Genomic DNA, 19,079 nt, shown 5'->3' with positions numbered 1-19,079 from the left:
AAGTCGCCGTGGTAGAATCTTTCATTGACTTCTTCGAACCAAAAGGAAAAAATGCAGAAGATCTCAGCAACGATATAATCGCGAAGATAACATCAGACGGACTGGACATACAGAATCTGAGAGGACAGGCTTATGACAATGCTGCCACAATGTCAGAGATACACAATGGAGTTCAAGCCCGGATTAAAGCACTGAATCCGAAAGCTATATTCGTTGCATGCACAAACCACTCATTAAACTTGGCTGGGGTACACGCTGTTCTGAATCAGTGGATTCCGTGACGTTTTTTGGAACTCTGGAGAAGCTGTTTGCCTTCTTTTCCGCATCAACTGTTCGATGGAACGCTTTGGTTGCCGTCATAGGTCAAGCAGTAAAACGAAACACTGAAACGCGCTGGAGCGCTAGACATGTAGCTGTCAAGATGCTTAAAAATAAGTTTGAGGCAGTTCTTGAGGTACTGGAACAATTAACAGATTCATCTCAAACTTCCGAAACAAGATCGGGAGCCAGTCTTCTCCTGACAGTCATGCAGTCATTTAACTTCCTAACTTTTCTTGGCTTTTGGGCTGCAGTGCTACCTGAAGTAGATGACGCACAGATTTACCTGCAGCAACGAGGACCAAGTGTGGATAAGTGTGCTCAGAAACTCTGTGCTTTGAAAACCCTCTTAGTGGAAAGTAGAGACCGTTTCGTGCAAGAAGAAATTGACTTTGCTAAGACTCTCTGCGATAAACTCGGAATCGAACTCAAAACGAGAAGAATTCGCAGGAAAAAACGCATGCATGGCGATGAATCTTCTGAAGATGCAGCTTTGTCTCACGAACAGGAAATCCGTCGAGAGATTATCTCATCATTCGACAAGATCATTCATGAAATGACGACTCGATTCCAGCAAATTCAAGAAATATCGGACAAGTTCGGATTTTTGATGCCAGCGAAACTTTTGGACAGCAAGTTCGAGTGTGATCTTTCCCATGTATTAGAAGACATCGACAAGGACGAGTTTCAGATGGAGCGGAAGCGTCTTCAGCAGTTTGTTGTTGTTGCCTGTTCTGAATCAGAGGAAGATATAAGTGGTTTGGACCACTGGAGCTCCTCCAGTTCATTCAAAAACTGAATCTCGGAATTTCGGTTCCAAATATAGTCATCTTGATTCGTATATATTTGACTTTGGCGATTAGTGTTGCAAGTTGTGAGAGAAGTTTTTCGAAGTTGAAGCTAATAAAAAATTACATCAGATCTACTATGAGCTCCGCTAGACTATCAAACTTGGCTATATTGTCGATTGAACAAGAATTGGCTGCTAATATTGATTTTGACAAAGTTATTTCTGACTTCGCTGCTCATAAGGCCCGTAGAATCCGCTTGTAAAACCGCTCATCATATTTTAACTTCAATAAAAGGTACCTCATTGCATGTGAAATTTAATTTTAATTATGCACCTATGGAATGGGGGCGGCAAAATGGGTCTCCCGCCCCAGGCGCCGAGATGGCACGCTACGCCACTGGAACCTCTACAATATATCAATAATAAACAATTATGGGTTTTGTAAACTATTTAAATAAATGCTGAATGGAAATTTAACCTCTTGATGGAACAAATTTCACGACCAAATACGAATGAAAACAAATGTTATTTTCTTTTAATTTTACAAACAATAGGCAGGGAAAACAAATTCATTTATTCTATTCACACCCACATAGGAACTATTTAACTAACTGATTTATTTATTTATTTATTTGTATTCGTAAATATCACACTTGAATACTGTCCTGAATAATTCCATATATATTTTTTATTTAGGTATTTTTACTATACTAAGATGATAGGTTGCGCTCTGGTTAATTTACATTGTTATTTTCAAAGACAAAATACTAATTTTTCAATTCCTTCACTGCACAAGCGATCCAACTTGTTTGTGTCTAATGACAAGAGCTGTTGTTAGTTCTCGATACATCGCAACATTTTTTTTTGTCTGTGCTGCCATTGTATTGTACGTAAGAAATTTTTAGTATCATAATTGTGTTTTATAGGAACAAACAGCAGAAACAAAGATTTCGGTATCCAAGACGGCCGCCTCCAGAACAAAAAAAAAGATGGTGGTCGTGATATCCGAGATGGCGATTTTCAGCAGACGATGACAACAATATGGCGGACTTGCTGTCAGAATCGAAAAAAAGTGGTTGTCACATCAGAACCAAGTTGGCGGACATAAATTAGAATTAAAGATGGCGACCGTAATGATGAGGTCAAATATCAGGTCAAAGTCAAAGGTCAAGATCAAGGTCATCCAAGATGGCCGCCGTGACGTCATGGTGGTCGGTCATTGATCTCACCTCACACCTCACTCCTGCTCCTAGGCCAGTAAATACTAAAGCACACTACTTTATATACATACGTAATTTTTATAGGAAAAAAAATTTAATATATATTTTTTAGACTAACATGGTAAATATTTGCAATGACTGAAGTTATTTCGTGGTATTTATTTATCAACATTATTATTTAAATTTATAAATTTTACTTTACAATTGAAATAGAAGCAATGATAATTAATTGATACCAGTGTTTTGTGTGAATTTAAATCGCATAGAAAATATTTTAATAATATGTATATACCAACACAGCTCCAACAAAGTGGGTATATAAAAACTTAAATCCAGTAAAATTATAACTGCACGTTGTAATGCTTTATTGAAATTATTATTTTTATTATTATTGGAATTTAATCGTTAGAACTTAGGAGCCGTTTAAGATATCGCAATAAAATAAAAACTTATCTAATTCTGGGTTTACTGCCTAAACATTATGTGAATTTTTGGCCAATAGCAACATTCCGCACAGACAGACAAAAAAGGTTTTTAACGTTAGATTTGTTCTAGGCGTCTTGAAATGTTAACAGGTGAAATATGCAATGCTGAATTATTCTAAAATCACATGCAGGCAATTAAATTTTATTTATTTGCATAGGTTCATTCGAGACTTGGGTGTCCGACCGCACTGACACTGGGACAAATGACGTATCTGTGTTGGTTTCCAAACTTGTCCGAACAGTCGGTGTCCTCGCCGCAGGACGAAAGTTCTTGTGCGCATCTTTCACGTTCCAGGAACAAGGTACCTTGCAGTCCAGCTTTACGTGTTTTCTCGGTGAGAAGTAGCGTCAATAAACATGCGCGCGTGGGCCAATGGAATTTTAAGAGAGAAATCGGTAAAGTGGATAGGACCGGCCACGAGAATTTTTTTTTCTTTTTTCGCTCTGTATGTGGCATCGGACCGGCGAGATCAGATCAAAGAGAGCGCTGCATGTCGTGCGACATCGCGGAATTTCATCGCGAGCCATACAATGGCACCCAGAGCAGGGATTGCTGTCCGAAACTCCAATTGTGCCAGATGTGCCAAAGAGGTGGAGAGAAAGAAGAAAGAATAAAAGATCTAAGGAAGGATTTTTTTTTTCCTTTCACGGTAATTTAAATAAAGGTCTTTTGACTGTACGAACAGGTTCCACTTACAAGTTTTTTTTTCAGCTGGAAGAAAAGTTGAACCGATCAAAGGGGGTCCCACTTGACTGGAATTATTATTATTGCCGAATTTCAGAACCGTTTGGAAGTCTTCTGGTGAGACGGAAGTTTTCCAGCCACGGCGTAGTAGGAGACGTATCAACATGTTTTCGACCAAGTGACATTGCAATTAAGAGATTACGACCATGTGCCGCGGTGTTGGTTGTCGTCCACTGTTAGTAAACAACGAGGTGCTGATGAGCGTGATTACCGTGGTAACGGAGCACATGCTGGAGACAGGGAATGTAACAACCTCTGTTAATATCTCCTGCATCAATATTTCAACGGTTCAGAACAAAAAATAAATAACCATAGCATTAGCTTTTTTTTAAAGTACGAGTCAGAAATTCTAAGAAAAAATCGCAAACTACGTACTACCTTAGCTGTCAAATACTGGTGAATTACTTAGTACTTCTCATAAGAATATCCAATGCAAAGATAATATAATTAAATTAAAAATGAGTGAAAATGCTGATAGCTTTAGGAATTCACAGGTTTCAGTGGAGTAGTTTATTTTTAAAAAAAAATCATAATAATGGGCGCGTTAGAAGTGAAACTTCACTTCGTTTCTAGCGTAGCGAAAAATCCCAGCACTGAGAGTTTCGCTTCACTAACGCTCGCTTGAGAGTGTAAAGTGGGGCGCTCAACATTCCCCCCCCCCTCAACCCCACCAGTGAGCGCCCCACTCCTGAGTGATGCACTTTTCATTGAGCCTCGACGAGTCATCGTCTGGACTCACCTCACCAGCTGTAAATATGTTTCACAAAAAAAAATGTGTGCCAGTCTTTCAGTACTCGCCAGAGATTTGTAACATCTAAACTCGGTAACGAGAAAATTCACGTGTTCTCATGTTGCAATTACACTGATGATACGAAACACGGACACGAAAATTTACATAGAATTCTTTAAAATAATGCTGAGCGTACATTATTATGTAATCAACTACATTTCTTGACGCGAAACACGCGTAGTTTCTTCACTCGCCGCTAGAATTTCGCTGCCGGAGCAGCTATGTCATCTATCGATCATTCGATTTGCAGAGCGTAATTTTTGAAGTGTAGGTATAATGAAGCGACTCCTATAAAATCGAAACCCTCTGCTTTTGACCTGATTCTCATAAAGGGGATTATTATTAAAATACTGTCCATCTTGTTAAAAAATTAATCAAACAGCTTTGTGAACTTGTGTTTGCGCCATCCGCCACAGGCGGCAGCATCGTGGTCATCACACATTTACGTTCCATTCGCGAAATTTGCTCCTACGAAATGCCGCATGCCGACAACCAAGTGTTGTAACACATCGGAAAGACACCTGCAATGGAGCGTAAATATGTATTGGACACAGGGGCGTAGCCAGGGGGGGGGGGGGTTAGGGGTTCAACCCCCCCCCTTAGCACCAAATCTTTAATTAATTTCTTATTCATCACTCAAACAAATTTCATATTAAAATTAATAAAAAATTTACCATTACAATATTTAATTTTAAGTACCAATAACTGCTAAAATAGCACTATTTTACACCTTAAAATCCAAATTTTCCTGGGGGAGGACCCCCGGACCAACCGCTTTAATACGGGGAGGGGGGGGGCATGCTTTAACACCCCCCATACAAAAATCCTGGCTACGCCACTTTGGACACATCCGCGGCTAAGGCGGCGTGTTCCGAGGAGCGCGCTTCGGGCGTCGCGTGAGGCGACCATCAGGAGCCCCCATCGACCGCGGCTGCGCGCCCGCGCCAGGTCACGCGAAACCGCGGCGCCCCCGCCAGCTCCGCGACTGGCTCGTCGATAAACACCGACCCCCCCTCCCCCCGATACCATCCCTCGAAACAACTCAAACAACTCCCGCGAAGCTCGACCTGATTCCGCCGGTTCACTGGCTCGTCTGCCCACAAGCCGAGAGCACTTGTGCTGTCGGCCACCGCGCCAGGCCTCAGCCGCCGGCGGATCAGTGGGTTTACCCGCTTTCAGAGCTTCTGCCGCTGTGGATACTGCTAGAACCCAGGCTGTCCCGCTGGCCTAGCCGCGGCTCCGGCGCTAGGGGAAGGGAATATTCACAGCAACCTCATTCTTAGAGACATGCAAAATTCGCGGATTCATTTCGCGATATAGTCTAGCATCAAAACAACTATCCCTTCGTAACCGCTTTTGCGATTGGCCCACATTTTGTCCGGGGAACTGTGAGCCAATGGGAAACACTAAACCAAGTAAGTACCGGACAGCCTAGTTGAGACGTCTCATTCGTCAGTAGCCAATGAACAGGTGTAATTTCCGCGAGTATTTAAAGGACTGTGGAGTCTATCCTAGAGGTCAATGAATCCGCGAATTTTGCAGGTCTCTACTCATTCTTTTTCTACAGATGGCTTCCGGGGCAGTTGGACTGGGTTTACGAGTGTGTTCGCCCGCCCCTGGCGGTGCTAGCGCCCCTGGTTAATAATAACCCAAGGTGTGCCCAACATGAATAATGCGGGCCGCAAGGCCCAAGCGCCCGACCCTTGCGTGGTTGATTCTTTCTTCCCCGTGCCCAACTCTTCTTACCTGGACCTTTTCCCCTCTTGTCCGGTAGTTTTCTTGCTTGCTTTAATGCATGCTTGCTTATTTGATCCCCGCATGACCCGGCCCAGTGTTTTCCCTGTGTCTATGCAGGTTTTAACTGGGCCAATTTAGTTAGCTTTTAGGCTAGGCAACCTAAGGGGCGCCAGTCATGGCTAAAATGGTGCCATGGCTGGCCAATAAACCCCAAAATAAGCACTCGATGCACGCGCCCTTGTTCTGCATGGTTAAAACCCCGCATGGTAGAATGTATAGGCTTCGGCCTGTACACTAAACTTGCCCATCGTTTGATGTTTTTTCTAGTGGCATACAACGTTATGTCAAAAATTCACTTATTTTTGTTAGAAAATATTTTAGTGAAATAAGTGAGGTGATCTTTAAAATTCTTTAAACACTCTTATGAAAAATTATGGGGTTTTGTGACATAGTGTCTTATGCCTTAGAGGTACAGATATACATACATACACACACACGCGCGCGCGCGCGTATAGATATCTGCGTACATTTCTTGGAAAGTTGTGCTCCAGCAAGCAAGCGAACACCCGGCCCGAGCGGAATTACACAACATCTGGCGGGAAAGATCTCATCCGCGCCACAGAATCAGGGCGTTAACAAAAACAGAGAGAAGCGTGCTACTCACTTGCCGGCGACTGGCCGCCGAGTGGTCGCCAAACAGAGCGGAACTCCCGCGCCTGGTCGAGCGGGGCCGTGCGGGGAAACCCCCCGCGCGCGTCTGACCGCCCGTGTCGCTTGTTAGGTTCGCAGCCTTGCGGGAGAACGTCGCGTCACGAAGTGGCGATGTTCGGTCGTCCCATCGGGCTGGGCGGCGCCTGCGGGTAGGAGAGGGGGACGCACCACAACGCCGAAATACCACAAAGCCGAAATGCCAAACCGACCACAACGCCGACAGCTAGAAAACTGCTGTGTACCACAACGCCGAAATACACTAACGCAGAAAAATGCCATTGCAGAACTGCCACAAAGGTTAGGTTAGGTTAGGTTATACTAAAGTTAGGTTAGACTAGGTTAGGTTAGACTAGGTTAGGTTAGGCTAGACTAGGATAGGCTAGGTTAAGTTAGGTTAGGTTATATTACGCTAGGTTAGGTTAGGTTAGGTTAGGTTTGATTGTGGTATTTCGGCGTTAAGGTACATTTAAGAAACACACACAAATTCATTCAGTTGTTATTTCGGCGTTGTGGTACACAGCAGTTTTCTAGCTGTCGGCGTTGTGGTCAATTTTGACATTCAGCGTTATGGTATTTCGGCGTTATGGTATTTCGGCGTTGTGGTCAATTTTGACATTCGGCGTTACGGTATTTCTGCGTTGTGGTAACGACCCGTAGGAGAGTAGCCGTGTTCTGATTGGCCCTTTACACGCCGTTGTTCGACTCCGCCGTGTCGCTGGCCGGGGGGCTCGGCCATATTCCTCGCGTGTTGAGATCCGGGGAGCCTAAAGATGTCACTGAAGTGTGGTCAGACGTCCGAACAGTGGCGAACACACCCGAAGTTCAACAAACCAAACCATTTTGGCAGAATGTTCATTTGAAATATTTTTAGAGTATTTTAAAATTTGCTTTATCTCACCAAACTTAAACTTGCATATTAGTTACGATCACCTAGAGATACGAAAAAAAAAAAAAAAAACCTACCCTCCCGAAAAAAAAAAGAATAAAAAAACTAATTTCATGAGAACGTTATTTACGTAGCAAACTTTTTAATTTTACAACAGAGAAAAAAAAATTCTGTAGATGCACGATCGCGAATTATTCGGGTGTCTCGGGCTATTAACGTGACTGCCTCGTCTCTGCATAGATTATCTGCTCGTGCTCTAGGAGTTCAAGGGAGGTGACGCTTCTCGTTGCTTCCCAACGCAGCGGAAGGTTTGTTTTTACGTCTGCAACCCAAAATGAGGCGCGAAAAATTCTTCGATGAAGTCGACGAGTGTCTTCACAAGACGTCTACGGTATAACCAGTTGCTCGACGAAAATTGGTTTCTCGTAACACTACAAATCACGTCTAGAATTTTTACACGATGCATCGCGATGGTCTGGAAAATATCTGTTGCTATGCAAAAATAAGTTAAGTCGCTATTGGTCTTCAACCCAGAAGGAGACGATAACTATTGCAATAATAATAATAATAATAATAATAATAATTGAATACAAATTACTTTCTCCCCTACCCCCATAACATGATACGAAAGGGCTTAAGGGTTTATGACCACTTTAAAATTAGTTTGTTCAGAGAACTACAGCAATATAACTCCGAAAAATTATTATATTTTTGGCATAAATATGTAACCTCTAAAAACTAGACTGTTAATAAACCCCCGTCAATGTATCAATGGGGGGGACCACCTTCTTTGTAAACAAAAGTATGTCTTAATGATTTGCAATAACGAATTTATTCATCAGCAGACAAGAACAAGCACCCCACATTCTTGCTTTTGGATTAATTTCAGATACTTGATTTGCAAATCCATGCTCTTTTTACATCACCAGATTGGTTAACCCACTGAAGCTACAAACAAAGTAGGTACATAATATCACTATCCATACACTGGTTGGACATCTGGGCGTCAGTTGAGATGACAAAGCTACAGAAAATGTCGGACACAAAGTTGTTGTATTAAATATCTGACGTAGCATAAAGCAGAAAATTGTATACAAGTGTAAGCATGATGATGTGCTTGTCTTTGCATGGTTGTATTAATAAAGTCAAATTATAAAGGTGGTTATGAGCAGATACAAATATAGTTGCACGGTTGTAAGTATTGACAACGTTATGGGAATAAAATAATTTTTAGTAAAACTAACCTATTAAAAAAAATACATTAACTATTTATGAGGGCGTTTCATTAGTTTTTGAATGATTCTTATAATAGGCGTGTTCTTTGCTGAATTCTTAGACCTGTTACTTTTTTTTAACATATTTGTCCTGTGGGCGTTTTACTCGTTTGAATTGTTCTGTTTTAATTAATTTTTTTTGAAGACTCAATTTATGGAATGTGTAACGCCCATTAATAATTCGGTAACTCTGAAAATCAGCAACTTCTGGGGGGGGGGGGGGGGGAAGGCGATATAAATTAAAACGGAAGTTTGGTTCAGATCAGCTACATTAATAATACGTATTTATTAGGTAAAAAAAAGTCCGTTGTACTTATTATTTATGTTTCCAGGTTTAAATGAGCATTACGAATAATTCGCGTACTAACGAATATGAACTAACCTAACTAATATTTTTATTTGATTATTGTGTATTTGTATTATTTCCTTGAAGACGCTAATACATAATTTAAAATTATTCTTCTTGCAGCAGATATGCCTTTGCTTGCCGGTGAAAGCTGGAAGTGACGTGGATGAAAGCGCGAGAGGGTTGCCTCGCTCGTGTCTCCCTCTCCGACGCGACGCAAGGATCGCCAGGACGTATCTCCGGCCGGCCGCAAGAACCACGACGCGTCGGGCGTCGCCATGGCAACCGGGGAGACGATTAGCCAGCGGCGGCAGGCTCCCCTCTCACCGCCGGCGCTGGTCGGTGACCGCGCCTCGTTGCGGAGACTCGCATGAGACCGGCACGGAATGAACAATGTCGGTCAAGTCACCGAAATTGGCGGTGCCCATCTCTCCTTCCCGATGACATTCCTCCCTCTCCTCCCCCCCCCCCCCCAACATCACCACAACTCCCTTAAACCAACATTCGTCCCTCCACCCAAAAAAAAAAAAAAAAAACAGCTACTTGTCTAGGACTTTGAATTTGACAGTGACCAACCAGGTGGTTCAAGGTGTCCTAACCCAGAAAATATTTGAATTTTGTGTTTACTTATTTTTTTTTACTCTTCCCCACCCCCTTAAATTTTTGAAATCCACTCTAATTTTTTTTAATGGCGAAGCAAGTATCACCATTTATCCCCCCCCCCTTTTTTTTTTCCATGGTCGACCCTGACCGAACATATCCCGAAGTTCACCGTTCACTTGTGCAAATTCGTGGTCAGAATTTAAAAAAAAAAACTCATTTTGCGAGACTTCATACATTTTCACGATAGTAGAATATGAATGGGGTTCCTGGGACAGGAGGCGGAGTGTGGAGCGTGGAGCGGGTCAGTGACCGACCAACCTGACGTCACGGCGGCCATCTTGGATGACCTTGACCACGACGGCCATATTGGATCCGCCATATTGAAATAGAGCGCCCCGCTCACAAATTTTGCACGCAAAACCGTACTCACAAGATGTACTCACGATGTAACCAATACAACAAAAAAGAGTATGCTGCTTGAATACAATAATCGTCCTTAGCGTCCTTCATAGCTCTCCTGATCTCGACAAAAAACTTGAATTAAAACATTTTTTAAACGAGCAAGGATTGAACCAAGGACAGGAATCGATCGAATCAATCAGTAAATTAATGAGTGATTTTGGATAATTTTTTGAATTGTTTTCCGAATGCTTCGATTAATAATTACGAACTCCCAATATGGCGAAATATACGAAGATCTCGTGATTGGTATTATACACTCAAAGAGGTTAAAAAATAAACCACTATAGAGGCAGCAAACTCTAGCAAACGAAAACAAAATGGCTGATCCAATATGACCGCCATGACGTAATACTGGTTGGTGTATTATCTGCCTTGGTAGTAGTGATGGGAGGTCAGTCAACTGGTAGCCTCCGTGGAGGAAGGATCTGTCGACATTTGTTTGCTCTCACCAGGTTTGAACAGATGACTCCATGACGTCAGCACGTTTTTATTAAAATTTTTATATATGAATTATTTTATAAAACTAAATTTGTTCCGATTTTCTAGCTCATTAATTACGAATTTACAAGACGGTGGACGTGATGGTATAATTCAAAAAGGCAAAAGGTCCTAGAATCCAAGATGATGGATGTGATGCAAGCAAGATTTTTTTTACTTCGATTAAAAAATTGTAAATAAGTATTTTTTTATTTTTATACATATGACATGTTTACTGTCACCGGGAATCGAACCGAGGACCGAAATCGATAAAGTAAATAGTTTTTTTTATAAATTTTTGGAATTATTTTGTTGAGAAATAAACATTTTTAAGTTTATGGTCAAATTCATGTCCCGGACGATCGAGTTTTTGCCATTTTAAGGAATTTATACCTCAACAAAAAAAAATTAAGCCTCTCTGAGGAAAATTAAGTCTCGGGATTTTTTCTGGGGAAAAATGGGAAATATTCCCTAAATATGGGAATTTCTCCCTCTAAATAGAGTAATTTCTAGTGATTTTGAGGATTTTTTGAGTCGTTTTTGAGGAATTTTGACACCAAGTAGCAGCCGTGACGTCACAATACAATATGGCGGATCGACACAGCGCATCACAGCTTAAAGCCTTTCCTCGGATCAGCCAAAATATACTACTACCTACTAACACATACTACCCATAACTAAAGAATTTCTTTGTTAACAATGTTAACAGATTATTTTTTCTCTTGAGACAGCTCAAACAGATTTTGTTTATAAATCACACACGAAATGGCTACATAGAGCTGTCCATGTTAAAAGCACACAATGCTAAAATATGTTCGTTTTTAAGACCTACAATTCTGTAGTACATTAATATGATTTAAAAGTCATGTGTAAGTCAGCGTAAGGCATGTAAGAGCCCTAATATAGTCTTTTTACGACTTGATTACAAAAGATCGAAGTTTCTCTACTATTTTAAAATTAAATATGAATGTTTTATACATATAAACCTTTCAGAATAAATTCTCTTAATGATGAGGAAAACCGAATCAGAATCCATTGTGTAGTTTAGAATAAGTAGGTGAACAAACAGAAATACGATGAAGCAACTTTGTTTTATACTATGTAGAGTTGATAGACTTGCCAGAAGAAAAGTATGGTTAATGATGAAATCTGGAAAATTAATAATTCCATGCATTATTTTTTCATGCAACAGTGGATGAGCATATCTGATCGGCTACTTTTTTTTCTTCAAAGTTCTGCACTGGAGCCAGTAATTGTTTGGCAAAAAAAAATATTGTATTGCACATACAACCTGGAGATTGTGAACAAGTAACATTTTTATGTGATTATATTTCAATTTCTCGTCAAAATATGTATAAATATCTCAAATTTTATTTAATGAAAAAGAAAAAAAAATCATTTTGCTTGCAAGGAACAGCAGAACCAAAATTTGTTTGGATACTTAAAGAACACATATATAGGATATATTAAATTAGTAATTATTTGCTATCATTACGCTGAGTACAACTCGGTGAATTACTAAGGATTATAAGTTAACAGAAAATACAGAGATTGTATCAGGCATTCGCATCTTTCATTTTTATGACATTGGTAGTTGTTAATGTTAAAACTTAGCGAAACATTTCACTGTATGTGTTTCTTAAAAAAAAATCAGAAAATATCTTGGCGTTTATGTAAAGTAGGTGTGTGTCCATAAATGTTGAAAAGTATTAAAATATTTTGTATTAACTGAGAAACTGCGTTTTTATTTAATATTTTTATACCATCATACAAAATAAATAGAAAGCTTATTTTTATCGAAACTATAGGGAATAAAAGTCAAGTCAAGATAAATGTGTTAAAAAGGATCTCAAATAATAAATTTTCACAAATGCATTACATTTATTTCTAAACAGTATCACATTTTATTTACAACACACAATATTTAGATATTTCATACATGATACATACCTTTTTGGTTTCAAGAATATAAATGTACGATAATTGATTGTAACACATTTTTCAGGCATTAAAAAAATTAATGGCATTACGTAGTAAAATTCCAATTAAAGAAAAAAAAATTAAAAATTTCAAGCCTGGAAGAATTCCAATTAGCATAAACTCTCAGATATAAAAATATGAATATAACATGACTTAAAAATACATATTTGCCTCATTATTTTAACATAAATATCATACCACCGCCAGTAAAACCATGATAAGTTATTTTGGAAATTATGACTAGCAGTTATTATCGTAATACTTAAAGATTTCCATATTTCAGTTATAATGTTTAATTTCATTAGATAAAAATATTCATACAATAAATTATGACTTATTACAATCCTTTCTTTGGCAACACTAATACTAGTAACACGAGCCTTGAGATTTTATACAAAATAAACTTTGTCATTACAAATTCTATATTTTGGCATTTTTCCAGTTATTCAAATTCCTCCTTTGGCGATACCGGAATCCTAGCTGGAAAAAAAAGAGAGCAAATAGTGTACAATTGAACAGATGTATATCAAAGAGAAGACATTCATGAGAAAGTCGCTACTTTGTAATATTTTTTTTTAATGGAAGAGAAATATTTATGTAAAATCATATATTTGTATATTTACATGAAAATAACTGTATCACTATGAATTAGTGTTCTCAGTAATACGGGGTTCGAATTTTTACCCGGGAATTTATGTTTTGTGTTCTCACAGTACCCCCCAATAGTTAAAAGTTATTTGTAAACCGTTCCCTGAATAGTTTTCCACTATTAACTGCACAAATTGTTGAATATTTGATTAGCTTTTCCATGTTTTAAAAATATTATGCTTAAATGTAACACCAATTAAAATATAATGTACCAATTTTCTTATTTTCTCGATAAAACTATTTCTTATATTCAAAAATAACCTTAGCCATGTGTTGTATAAAGTAACAATAGGCTATATTTAATGTAATATTACAAATTTCTTCTTGGCAACTAGTTTCTAAAGGAATCTTCTGTAAATTTATAGACATTTTTTTTTCTGTGTAATCAACCCAGAGTTTTGTTAAAACTTTCAGCCGTTTGTATGAAGAAATTACTGGAAAAAATGTTGAAGGAATTGTGCGGTATGTAGGTGAAGAGACAACACAACATTAGTGAATGCTCTTCCAACTGAGCTGGAAATATTCCCCGAGACATTCGTTTCAGCAGCCATTAGATATGACGACTAGACATAAATCACCAGACACTGGATTACTATTGTAGTCTGTGTCACGTGTCTTGTCTCAAACCAGACAGTTCTGAAAAGTAGTACCGCTGTCGCCCATTCCCCACCTCTCTCTTTCAAAGCAACACGTGATGTTTCTTTGCGACATTGACAATCGCATGTAGCCGTTCTCAAACAGTTTTGACAGAAACAGTGGCAAAGTACACTTTTGAGAACTGTGAAATTTGTGAACACGTTACATGCGACAGACTATACGCAGGTATTTAAGGCTTCTAAATTGCGCTGTAGTATGTTTTAACACCCCCCCCCCTTCCTCTTTTTTTCATAGGAAAATTCTGTACGTAGTTACAAACTGCTTTCGTGGTGAAATAAAAATAAGAATATTACACTTTGCAACATACCTACTTTATAACCGTATTGTAAATCATTTGTACGAAGCCCTTCAACATTGTGAAAATGGGTATTTAACTTGCATAATTGTGTTTCAAAACCTTACATTGGAGGTAAACCAAACCACCCCAGGAGTTTCCAGTGTATTCTACTACACAGTTTTCCGACAACACTACAGTACGGAGTCACCGCTGAATGTCTTACAGTTAAACACGCATCGCGACGGAAAGAAGACTGCACGTCTGGTTACTTCCTTTCATGCTAGAGGCGACTGGGCATTTGATGCACGTGCAGATGTAACCCTGAATGGTAATTGGTGTCTGTCCGAATGAAATATGTTATTAAGTGCGGGTACACAACAGTAAAATTCGACGATGATAAATTAATTTATTATATTTTAACTTAATTGGGTTTAAGGTCATTCGGTTGTGCACAGAGGCCTAAGGCGATGGGTTTTCCGAGGTCACAGTGGATTGCGAACCACTTCTTTCACAAGTGAGAATAAATTGTTTCATTCAAACATCTTTGCACTTTGGTGCCCAGCAAAGTTACGTGGCTAGATTCTGCGCTAAGGAGGGGGAGAGATAGTGGAAAGAGAGGGGAAGGGGGGAGAGAGTACACGGGGAAAAAGATAGGGGAGAGAGTAGTTGGTCTAAAAAAGGGGGAGGGGGAGAGAGTAGATGGTGACGGAGAGGGGTGAGGGGGAGTATAGATTCGTTGCACATATATTTGAGTCATGCCGTGGTGTTGGAATCGAACCCATTCAAAATTGATGTAAATTTCTAAACATTGCCGACAGTTTTTGCCCAAAATATAATTTTTCAATAAGTGCAAAGGGTGAACAAATTTGTTTAGTGTTAATCAAATACACTAGCAATCAGCGGTCTGGTGTACAGCACACCGGATTGTTGTTTGTGGTACTATGATTTCCTGATTATTCCTGCCAATATTTTGACGGTGTTGTAGGGGTAGGTATGTCTTTTTCGTGAAAAAGAATTCGAAACTAGCTTAGAGTTAAAAAAAAAGAAAAACTGCTGCATCGTCTGTGTTTCGTGATTGGTCGAGTTTATACTGACTTGAGAGACTTCTTCACCGTTTAGTCTCTGATTGGACATTTCTCTGACAGAATGTTTCTCTTTGGCCCTAATGAACTGCGAGTCAGTAGCAGACTTAGCACAAGGGTATAAGTATGTATTTCAATTTTTTCCTGTCACGAAATAGGAACCGCGGATTTTTCCGACCTGCTTAAAAGTACTGACAAAACCTTCAAAAACCTTTTAAGTCTACAACCAAAATACGATTCTTCCTTCCAGTTTACCCTGTTTACAACATAACCCAAAATTTGGAAAACAGAATCTGTCATAGTTCATACGAAGAGCCAGTTATTTGCAACTAAGTTTGGCAGGCCGAACTACCATATTGGATGACCTTGAACTTTATGTAGTAAATTGCCCTAATACCCTCTAAAACACCCCAAAATTCCTCATTATGGTCAAAAAATTCCCTATTTCAAGGAAAAAGTTCCCATTTTTCCCCTAAAAATTTCAGGAGTGGCCATTTTTTTTTTTTCAGAGACGCAAGCTCCCCGGTCAGATACCATGCTCCACACTCGTGTCTCTCTGGGGAACACACTTTTATCATGTAATCCCTGTAGCTGCTTTTTGACTAGTTTGGACGGGTTGAGATTTAGGGAGCCGGCTGTCATCTCGTTTCGGTTCGCAGGTTTATTGAGGTGAAACTTCTTTGCTGAGGGAGCTACAATTTTCTAGCGTTACGATACTTCCGAACGCATGAGGGGAATAGTTATGTACGTTGTGGGGAAAACCGGTAGAGGAGGAGTTGGCAGGGTTAGAGGTTGAAATGACGCTGCACATACTTGCACACTTGAATTCTTGCATACAAGCATCCTTGCATACTTGAAACACTACATACGTGCATGCTTGGACGCTAGCACACCTGCATACTTGCACAATTGCACACTTGTACACTCGCATACTTCATATTCGCATACTTGGGCACCATCACACTTGCATACTTACACACTCGCAATCTTGCACACTTGCATACTATAATACCTGCACTCTTTCACACTCGCATACTTGCGCAATAGCATAATTTAGCGCTCGCATACTACTTGCATGTATGTATATTTTTATCTGCGACCTCAGCGAACATAATGATGTTTCCTGTGCCTAACGAAGAACTAATCAGCAAGAAGTTGCAGTTCCGTCCTTTAATATTTATTTAGTTTAATTATATTTTATTCCTTATGTTTATTTGTACTCTATGATTAACCCAGACTGTAAATTTCTTTCGTTATCGTTTGTCTATGTATTACTCTATGTTATTTTAATTTTAAATATTGTCAAAGTTAGCATAGCAGTATTTTGTTTAAATTAACTATTAATTTAAAGATGAAAACGTCAGTAATGGCTTTGAATATATATACTGTATACAAGTCGCCAGCCCAGGTTAAAATTTCTATTACGGTTTTGAGGTAGTTGGTTAATTCACCGCCGCAATCGCCACCATCTCTAGGGCATCGACTTGTGGTGGTCCCTAGCGGACAAGTGTCGAACTCTTCAAACACCCCTTCCCCCTCCCGTAGAACGACCTTGAGCTGCAGTGAATGATGGGTGGGGGGGGGGGTGCGGGGAATGACAGCGGGCGACAGTGCTGCGCTCTAACGTGTAAATAACAACCTAAGACGATACAGGGCGTTAACGGCAGCGCACTGCAGCGGTGAAGTTCCCAAGCTGCTCATCATACGCTTCTGAAAAAACGTAGAGTAAATCCTATCCACTCGCGACTTCTATCTTTGAATACATATACTGTATAGAAGTCACGAGTGGATAAGATTTACTCTACGTTTTTCAGGAGCGTATGATGAGCAGCTTGGGAACTTCCCCGCTGCAGGACGCTGCCGTAACGCCCTGTGTCGTCTTAGGTTGTTATTTACACGTAAGAGCGCAGCACTGTCGCCCGCTGTCATTCCCCGCACCCCCCACCCATCATTCACTGCAGATCAAGGTCGTTCAACGGGAGGGGGAAGGGGTGTTTGAAGATTTCGACACTTGTCCGCCAGGGACCACCATAAGTCGATGCCCTAGAGATGGTGGCGATTGCGGCGGTGAATTAACCAACTACCTCAAACCGTATTAGAAATTTTAACCTGGGCTGGCGACTTCTATACAGTATATATATTCAAAGGTAATGGTCAGGACTCCCCAGTAGCTGGCGACAGCGCGGGGGGCTCACCTGGCGGCCGCTAGACGGGCGTCTCGGCGCCCTCTGCCAGCAGCGGCGCGCCGGCGTCTTCGTCGTCGATGCCGTCTCCGCGGGCGGCGCGCGGGACGGGGCTGCCTGGAGCCGACAGGGGCGCCGCCAGGCCGTCAGCCGGCGCGGCCAGGTGCTCCATGCACGGGCACGAGCTGCTGTTCTTGCGCATGGCGGCGGCGGCGGCGGCGGCGCCCGCCTCCAGGCCGCCCGGCGGAGGCGGCGGCGGCGCGTCCAGCTGGCCGCTCAGCGACTTCCTGGGGCTGTTGTCGGCGATCGCCTCCAGCAGAGGGTCGTGGCTGCACCTGCCCGGGCGCGCATTCCAGCTACTTTCACACTGCGGGTATTTACAATGACCCGCAAGGTATAAAAACAAACTGAAAAGCTTAGTTAAAAAAAAATTATTTATATGAAGAGAGATGGCCACACAAAGGTCGAAAACCGGGCTCCCATAAAAAAAAAATTTGGTTGTCTGTAAAGTCGGTTTACGGACGATAGTTTAACGTGACAACGTCATAAAAAAAACATTGGTGAAATGATTGCATACTTTTATAAATAAAATTGAATCATTTTCATTGAATTATCACTATTTTGTATGGATACAAAAGAAGGAGTGAAATGAAATCTACAATTTAATTGAATAATTTACTTTTATTTGTACTCATTAATTCAAATATGTTTATTACTTTAACGAAGAGATTATTTTAACTATAACTTTTACACATGTTTGCTATTTAACTTCCTCCAATCTGTGTTATTCTGTTAAGGATAGGACGATGATAGGAGAAGTAGGAAACGAATGGGAGTGTTTCAAGTTTAATGTGCCTCGAAAAATGTCAAATCGATGGTTGTTCCAATCGAGTGTAAGAGAAATAGATGCGGCGCAAGCTTACAATGAGCTTAACGGGACAATTTGCGTAACGGGACACTTTTTCGTGCATGCAGCCGGCGTTCATAGATTTATTAGACGTTGACACGTCAATAATACCGTGTTACAAAAGTTGGTATGGCCATTAACGTCTCTCAGTTTTATATGTTATTCCCGAAATAAAAATCACTCCAGGCAAATGCTGGTATAGTTACTTACCCCAGACCACGAACTATTAATTTACCAATGTCCTTGACCTGCTTCGTTGCGTGCGGACGTCCCTAATGACCTCGTGGTGGACTTGACGTTGAACTCGAATAAGAATCAATCATGTAGGCAATGATCATCAAGACTTCCTTGAAGCTTGAAGGTAGTTAATGTTAATTTACATACATTTTAAAATCACTGCATGATTTAGCGCAGATAATAACCAAGATGCCTACGTACTACGCCATTTCCATACTTGTTACTCGATGAATTGTGTAAAACGGATGTCGAATTTCCAAATGG

General features: G+C 40.4%; 1 protein-coding gene across 3 annotated transcripts in view; it reads right to left on the bottom strand.

Moving 5' to 3' along the window:
• Nucleotides 1-12,894: 12,894 nt before the first annotated feature.
• Nucleotides 12,895-19,079, bottom strand: part of LOC134533031 (guanylate cyclase 32E) — a 234,740-nt gene continuing 228,555 nt past the window's right edge. For all 3 annotated transcript variants that reach the window (XM_063370180.1, XM_063370179.1, XM_063370178.1), the window contains 2 exons: nt 17,684-18,006; nt 12,895-13,304 (listed from right to left, as the gene is read on the bottom strand). In XM_063370180.1, the coding sequence (XP_063226250.1) occupies nt 17,694-18,006 (313 nt within the window). In that variant the 3' untranslated portion in view covers nt 12,895-13,304; nt 17,684-17,693. The remainder of the gene's footprint in view (nt 13,305-17,683; nt 18,007-19,079) is intronic.

This window comes from Bacillus rossius, chromosome 6 (genome assembly GCF_032445375.1).
Source record: "Bacillus rossius redtenbacheri isolate Brsri chromosome 6, Brsri_v3, whole genome shotgun sequence".
Lineage (NCBI taxonomy): Eukaryota > Metazoa > Arthropoda > Insecta > Phasmatodea > Bacillidae > Bacillus > Bacillus rossius.
The sequence above is the reverse complement of the archived record's forward strand: the minus strand, read 5'-3'. Positions and strand labels throughout refer to the sequence as shown.